The sequence below is a fragment of the Eptesicus fuscus genome, chromosome 7, assembly GCF_027574615.1.
Source record: "Eptesicus fuscus isolate TK198812 chromosome 7, DD_ASM_mEF_20220401, whole genome shotgun sequence".
NCBI classification, from domain to species: Eukaryota; Metazoa; Chordata; class Mammalia; order Chiroptera; family Vespertilionidae; genus Eptesicus; species Eptesicus fuscus.
Genome location: NC_072479.1, coordinates 57,283,167 through 57,290,730, shown reverse-complemented (window position 1 = coordinate 57,290,730; position 7,564 = coordinate 57,283,167). Strand labels below are relative to the sequence as shown.

General features: G+C 45.0%; 1 protein-coding gene across 1 annotated transcript; it reads right to left on the bottom strand.

The window, feature by feature from the left end:
* Positions 1-1,293: 1,293 nt before the first annotated feature.
* LOC129149791 (keratin, type II cytoskeletal 6A-like) lies at positions 1,294-6,705 on the bottom strand. Its single transcript, XM_054719056.1, has 9 exons — positions 6,079-6,705; positions 4,984-5,198; positions 4,606-4,666; positions 4,353-4,448; positions 4,064-4,228; positions 3,453-3,578; positions 2,433-2,653; positions 2,180-2,214; positions 1,294-2,067 (listed from the first exon to the last, which is right to left on the bottom strand). The coding sequence occupies exons 1-9, from the start codon at positions 6,616-6,618 to the stop codon at positions 1,832-1,834; spliced, it is 1,695 nt and encodes a 564-aa protein (XP_054575031.1). The 5' UTR covers positions 6,619-6,705; the 3' UTR covers positions 1,294-1,831.
* Positions 6,706-7,564: the final 859 nt, after the last annotated feature.

Sequence of the window (7,564 nt, the reverse complement as noted above, 5' to 3'; positions counted from 1 at the left end):
CTCAAGCAGCAAGACTCTTGCCAACCTGCAGGCAACCATGGAACAAGGCTAGACCGTAACTTGACTCATGACCTGGGGCACAGGATTTTGCCATGGTTTCAGATTATCAAAATATTATTTTAACTGAGTTGATTATTGTTGTTATTAGAAGTTTTCCTTGCCTATTTATTTATTTATTTATTTATTTATTTATCTTTGCCTATAGATAAGATTGGGTATAAAATACCTGATTAGCCAAATTCTAGAATAAGCTTGTACAAACATGGCCTGAAAGATAGAGTCCATTTCTGTCTAAAAGTCAAAATATAACCCTGACACTGATATCTGGGAAGATTTTAATGAACCTCCAAAATCTATTTTTGCTTATCAAAATTTGCATGCATCTTTACACTGAAAATGGTTTTTGGATATCTGATCACAAAAGGAGATTGTTTTCAGCCAGAACCACCTCCTGCCTGTCCACATGGACCATCGTTCAATCTTATCTTTTTGCCAATAGCTTTTCAGAACAAAGCTCTGAAAAGAGCTTTTATTAATATATTTTATTGACTTATTTTATTTCAAAGTTATGGAGATGTAATTAACAGACCATCAAATTTACAGGTCTATAAATTTTAACCAGCATTTGTCAAGAGAACTTCTTCAGTGAATCCAACTATCTTTGGATGCAAAGGAAATCTTTCCCAACTCATTTAGCACTATGTGGCTTTATTAATCCATCTACCATGATCTGGGGATATTTCTCTTCTGTACCAACTGGTTTGATACATCTCAAGATGGTATATACTAGTAAGGGCAACAGCTTTGTGGCAAAAGTCTTCATTATCATAGAGAGGAATCAAGCATTTTGCCTTCCTACCAACTGGCCTCTGTTTTGCTGGGTCAATACCGTGTTTGCTTGTTTCTGTGTGGGAGTAGTGAGGAGTATCTCTGAGCGTCTCAGAGATCTGGTTGGGGACCAAGCCATCAAATGATGGAGCTTGAAAAAAAACAACCCTCACTTATGAGGTTATGCTGATTTAGGTTCCAGGACCCTGGCTTCCTTTTCTCTAACACACTTCATTCTGAGAAAGAGACTTGAGTAGCAGAGGACTGAATAGTTGTTGGTAGTCATCGACTCACAGGATAGCTGAATATCACACAATGCTGACTGATGGGAGTTGGGCATGAAGCAAGGTAAATTGTCAGTGGGGCTGAGAAATTGTTCTCTGAACATGAGGATCATTGTGTGGTATGAGAAAGTTTCAGAACCAATACACAATCAGAGATACAGTCTAACACAGAATCTTTGTATTAGAAATATGCTTTATTGAACACAACAAAAGAAAGCAAAGAGCAGAGAAAAATATTACAGGGATATAACTCTGTACATGAGAGTGTTGTGTCAATACCATCTAGGGACACTGATGGGAAGATAAATTATTTGTCCTAAGGACAACTCCTGTGTGGAGTTATAATGAGCAGGGCAGTCAGACATCAAAGGGAAGATTTCCCATTCTGTAGATGATGTAGATCAAGTTTCAATTTTCATGGGGCATAGGTCATTTTCTTACCAGAATTATGGCAGACTGATATAACTGATAATAATATGGTACCATCAAAAAGATGTCTACATGTCTGCATGACACTGATAGTTGACCTTCTTAGGGTGAGTAATGAAAGCTCAGATCTAACAGGAATAGATTAAGGAAATGAGGATTAGGCAACTTCAGCTTAACCCAGAGGCCAAGAGAAATCTGAGACAGGAGAAAAGAAGCAACCTGAAGAAAGGGCCATGCAGCTGCATAGGAGGACTTGAGACAATGTGGGGCCAAGAGCCAACGGGAGGCCTTCAGTGCTTGTAGCCCTTCCTGCTGGAGGATGTTGTGGTGCTGTATTTGATGGTGGAACTGCTGCCCCCAGCAGAGCTGAGGCCACCCCCAAAGCCTCTGCCACTGCCAGAACTGAAGCCACCTCCAAGGCTGTGACCACTGCCATAGGAGTAACCGCTGCCTCCGCCCAGGCCAAAGCCACTGCCGACACCACCGGCACTGCCATAACCACTGGAGACGGTGGACTGCACCACAGCTGTGGAGGGGAGGGGGACAAGGACACACAGACACGGTGAGCTCATTCTGCCAGGCTGAGTCAAGTCAGAAGAACTCAAGGGTCAGGGAGGGAGGCAAGCAAAGATACTTACAGATGTTGACTGGTCCAACACCTTCCCCACTCAGCCTAGGAAGGAGAAAACACAGAGACCATGAGACCTCAGACAACCACCACCGGACCAGTGTGTGAAGCCTGCATGTGAGGACCATCCAGGGAAAACTGCCTTTTCCATGGTTCTCTGAGAGTAGTAACTATGGCCATCACTAGGTGCTTTAAGTTTGTGCTCACTGGCTGCACATCATGGAGAAGCACCCAGATGGTAGAGGAGGTTGTGAGTTGCCCACCTGCACTCCTCGCCTTCCAGCAGCTTCCTGTACGTGGCAATCTCCACATCCAGGGCCAGCTTGACATTCATCAGCTCCTGGTACTCCTTCAGGAGCCGGGCCATGTCCTGCTTGGCTTTCTGCAGGGCGTCTTCCAGCTCAACCAGCTTATTCTTGGCATCCTTGAGGGCCAGCTCCCCACGCTGCTCAGCATCAGCAATGGCAGCCTGCAGGTTGGCGCACTAGAGGGGGAGATGAGCAAAATGAACTTGCCATCTAGTCCTCCAGAGGAGACTAGCTGTGCTTCCTATTTCCTAGTGAGGAAGAGAGCCAGAGCCCAGATGGCATGGAAATGCAGCTCAGACCCTTTCTATCCAGTCTTTGTCCATTCTGCAAACCTTATCTAACTTATGACTCATCTGAAAAAACCTGTGCCCCTTTGTATTAACCACCCTGCATGAGGATGTGGGGGCTGACTGGTGGAAGGTACTACAGCAGATATAGATCAGGGACAAAGGAAGAAATGTACCCATCAGCTTGTTTTGAATATTGACAGCTTTTGTTAATCTCATATAGTAGCCACACTAACTTGTAGACAATCACAAACATTCTCATGGAGGTGATGCGTTTCTTCCACCTCACAATTTTAGATGACACTGGTCTTTGTCAGGTGTCTTTGCTTGACTATCATTTTTTTTTACCTTGAATCTTGAGCAGATTTGCACCAATCTTCCTCACTTCCTGGCCTGCCTTTTCTTTCCCAGTTTCCTCCATTCCCAAACCAACTGTTCTCATGTCATCTCTGTTCAATGCTTCTAGACTATATTTTACAGCTCTGACAGGGGAAACTGGTTTTGTCCACCTGTTTATATCATGCTCTTGGGTTCCCACCTACCTGTGGGAACTCACTCAGGGTAGACACTGCATGGTGTCCTCTCCCTATTGTCTCCCAAATTCCCAGGAATCACAAATGATGGTTGATGACCACATGATGGTCTAGCAAGGAAAGGATGCTTTTATTTTCCTTAGTCCCCACCATACCTGTTTCTTGACGTGGTCTATCTCAGATCTCAGCCTCTGGATCATGCGGTTGATCTCAGCAATCTCCTGCTTGGTGTTGCGCAGGTCATCCCCGTGTCTGCCAGCTGTGACCTGAAGCTCCTCATACTGTAGCAAAGAGGGAGAGAAGCTGATGTATATGGGTGTTCACATGTTAAAACAGTGACTGTCACACTGTGTCAGGCTTTTAATAAATTAAACCTAATGGCTTCTCCAGAAGTGATTTTGGGAAATGCTGATGTTACTAGGTCATTGGATACTCTGCACTAATCTCAGACCAACCTTGTCATGAAACCACTGCCTTTCTAGTTCTCTTCAGAACCAGCAATGTCCTGCACTGGTTTTCTGAGAGCCAGCCTCAGTGTGAAGCTAAAGCAACGATCACTAGGTTCTTATCTACATTAGCTTTCCTCTTGCTTGGGTTTCTTTGACTCACCAGAATTGCACATAAATAATGTAAGCATATACTCTATCAGTGCAAGGTACACATTCAGTGTCCTAGAAGTGCATTTTCCCTGTGAAGGCTGGTAGCCTTGTTGGTGTTTAGGGAGTGAGCACAGGAACTCCTCAGCAGCTGTCCACTCACTGCTCACCTTGGTCTGGTACCAGGACTCAGCCTCAGTCCGACTCCTCTGAGCAATCTCCTCATATTGGGCCTTGACTTCAGCAATGATGCTGTCCAGGTCCAGGTCACGGTTGTTGTCCATGGAAAGGACCACAGAAGTGTCTGAGATGTGGGTCTGCATCTGAGCCAGTTCCTGCAGAACATAAGATGGTGAGATCATTTTCTCCTGTAAAGTTTACAGGCTTCCCAACCCCAAGATCTTCTACCCTTTTGCAGAGCCCCATTAGAGTAACTCAAATGAAGTTGGAGATGCTTACGGCTTCATAGAAGGCTCTGGTGAAGTTGATCTCATCCATGAGAGCATCTACCTTGGCTTGTAGTTCAACCTTATTCATGTAGGCAGCATCCACATCCTGGGGAATAAGCCAACACCATGGAGTCAGCTGAGCCCTCCTTCCCCATCTGCCCATCCTTTAGCCTCCCCACCTCTTGTCTTCTCAGAAGTGGGTAAGAATCCAGATTTTCCTCCTTCTGCAAAGAGACATGAACCCCTGGTTGTAATCAGCTCACCTTCTTCAGAGTCACAAATTCATTCTCTGCGACGGTGCGCTTGTTGATTTCATCTTCATATCTAGAATGAGAAAGGCCTACGTCAGTGGTGAGAAAGACAGCCTGGGGTCAGAACTTTCCATAATGGATATATCCAAGGGCAGCTTTCTTGACAGTACGCCTCAAAGATTATTTCTGTGGTCCCTAAATTCTTTCCTTTTTTATTCTCCCTATGCACTTATACGGCCTTTTGCTTCATTTCTTTCAGGTTTGTTTTTAAGCAACATTTGTGATTTTCATTTTTATGGACATGTTTTGCTACAAAATCATGACCACACGTCAACCTTGTCTTGAAGTGTGCAGTTCTGAAAATTGACTCCATATCTCTCCTTAACTCACTTGCTCTTGAAGTCCTCCACCATGTCCTGCATGCCTCTGAGCTCTGAGTCCAGGCGGCCTCTCTCCCCAACGATACTGTCCAGCTGTCTCCTGAGGTTGTTGATGTACTGCTCGAACAAAGGCTCCAGGTTCTGCCTCACGGTCTTGGTGCCCTGCTCCTGCAGCAGGGTCCACTTGGTGTCCAGGACCTTGTTCTGCTGCTCCAGGAAGCGCACCTGGAGGAACAAGTGGTTATTTGCCAGACAAAGGAAGGAAGAAAGTCATGTGAGTTGTCAGGTCCCCAAGCAGGCCTGTGTGGTCACAGCATTAGACTGCTAGACATTGTACAGAGGCTCAAGCTGACAGTTCTGCTCCCTCAAACTGTTTCCATTCACACCCCACTGATCTCCGTGAAGTTCCCCCATGGACACAGAGGTGCTCTCATCCTCTAAGTAACGGAGCCTACCAAAGATTTTCAACGTTTCTCCTGTCAAGTGCAATCACACATCTAGTTTAAAGTAGCGTTTCCCTGATATAAAGCACAACATTTTTATTTAGTTGTGACATAGCTAAATGTTCAGAATCTAATCATTAAAATTTAAATCTAATAAATGGATTCCATTCTAACTGCCCATTCAGTGCATGAGTGTCCTATAAAACATCCTCGTTGAATGGTCATTCTCTGTTTCTAAAACCAATTAGTGTTTCTATGAGACATGTAAATGTTTCTGTCTTTTTTTCTAATCCAGCTAGAATATCCTTTTCTTTTCTTTTTTCTCCACTATCCAAGATCTAAAGCAGTTTTCACTGGAATTTTATTTTTAATGTCTTAGATTTTCCTCTGAAGGTAAAGTTAATTCATTCCATTTTCTCATTGCTTTATCTTTGCTATAGGGTTATCAAAAGTTGAGAATTCTTTCTAGCCTGGAATGAGGGACATTTAAGATATTCAACAGCTCTAAATGATTTCCACCAGCTTCTGTCTATTGGATCCCAGGAGGGAGCCAGTCTGAGTCCCTTTTTCCCTCTACCCTATTCTCCCCCTGAGAGGACATGTGTTGGTCCTCTACTTTGGGGACTCTGAGTCCCCACTGGAGGACAGGTCCTCTGGCTTACCTTGTCAATGAAGGAGGCGAACTTGTTGTTGAGGGTCTTGATCTGCTCCCGCTCCTCAGTCCTCACCCGCTGGATGGTGGGGTCGATTTGCAGGTTCAGAGGAGTGAGGAGATTCTGGTTGATTGTGACCTCTTGGATGCCTCCAGGGGGGCACACAGGGAAGCCAGCGCCCCCATAACCACCAGCAAAGCCAGCTCCACCACCGAGCCCAATGCCACCACCATATCCACCGCCATAACCAAATCCACTCCCGGCTCCACCTCCAAAGCCAAAGCCACCTCCAACTCTGCCACCATATCCTCCACTGATGGCACAGCTGCCACCTCCGATGGAAATCCTCTTGGAGCCCCCCAGGCCATAGAGGCTCCTGCTGCCAAAGCCAGCTCCTCCACACACTCCACCGAGGCCTCCACTGCCCCTGGAGCGGGACACAGAGACACTGCTGAAGCCAGAGCGGCTGACCCCAGGGACTCTGGCTGAGCTGGCACTGAAGCCACGGTGGCTGCTGCTTTGGGTCCTGATGGTGGATTTGCTCGACATGGTTCCTGAAGATGAGAAGGCTGGAGGAGGCGTGAGAGGCTGGAGGGTAGAGCTGAGAGCAGCAGGTGTGTGATGCGTTTGCAGGCAGCAGTTTATATATAGTGGAAATGGGCTGGGCTCAGTCCTGGAAGGTGAGCTTGCAGATTGGGGAGGGTTGGGCTTTACAAGCAGTGAGATCACAGCTGGATTATTAGAAAAGTTATGAAATACGAAGATTGCACATTGGCTTCCTATAGTCAGGGGAAATTTTCTTGCCTTCTAGCTTTGACTTGATCTGAGTACAATAAGACTATTCTCAATTCACTGAGCTAGGTGTTAGTCACTGAATCAAACAAGGCTCTGCATTTTATGCTTGTGTATCAGAATGTACTGAGTGCTCTCCTCTGCAAAGTGCTATTTCAGTCAGCAGAGATACTGCAGCTCAATACAGGCTGCTGGATATGCCTAATAGGAAGATTCCTGTTCTTTTTTGTTGATTACAAAGTTGAAAGGTAAAATTTCACACAGGTAGGTAAGTAGAATAACACCACGATGGGCCCTTGTGTACTTATCACCCGCTTTATAAAATGTATCATATCATGGCCAGACTTATTTCTTCTACACTCCCACATACATTCTCTTTTCCAATTGTGTTGTACTTATTTTATCTCCCACCTCTTGATTCTCTTTTAATACTTAATATTGTTTTTTCATATCTGCTGGCTTTTCTCCACCTTCACCTGTTTGTCTCTTATTGTGCATTCAGCAATGTCTTTTTTTCTTTGTGCTGCTTTCAGTTTGGCCTTCATTTCTATTGTGGCTTTTTAAAAAACAACAACTCTTTTTTTATTCATTTCATAGAGGAAGGGAAAGGGAGAGAGGAGAGAGAAAGAAGAGAGAGAGAGAGAGAGAGAGAGAGAGAGAGAGAGAGAGAGAGAGAGAAACATCAATGTTGAGAATCATTCAT

Bases quoted from the DNA above. Each gene is read 5' to 3' on its own strand.
- LOC129149791 (XM_054719056.1), bottom strand. From the start codon at position 6,618: ATGTCGAGCAAATCCACCATCAGGACCCAAAGCAGCAGCCACCGTGGC. The intron at 2,215-2,432 runs GTGGGCAACTCA...TCTCCTTCCTAG, and splicing joins CTGGAAGGCGAGGAGTGCAG to GCTGAGTGGGGAAGGTGTTG. The intron at 2,068-2,179 runs GTAAGTATCTTT...TCCCCTCCACAG, and splicing joins TGTTGGACCAGTCAACATCT to CTGTGGTGCAGTCCACCGTC.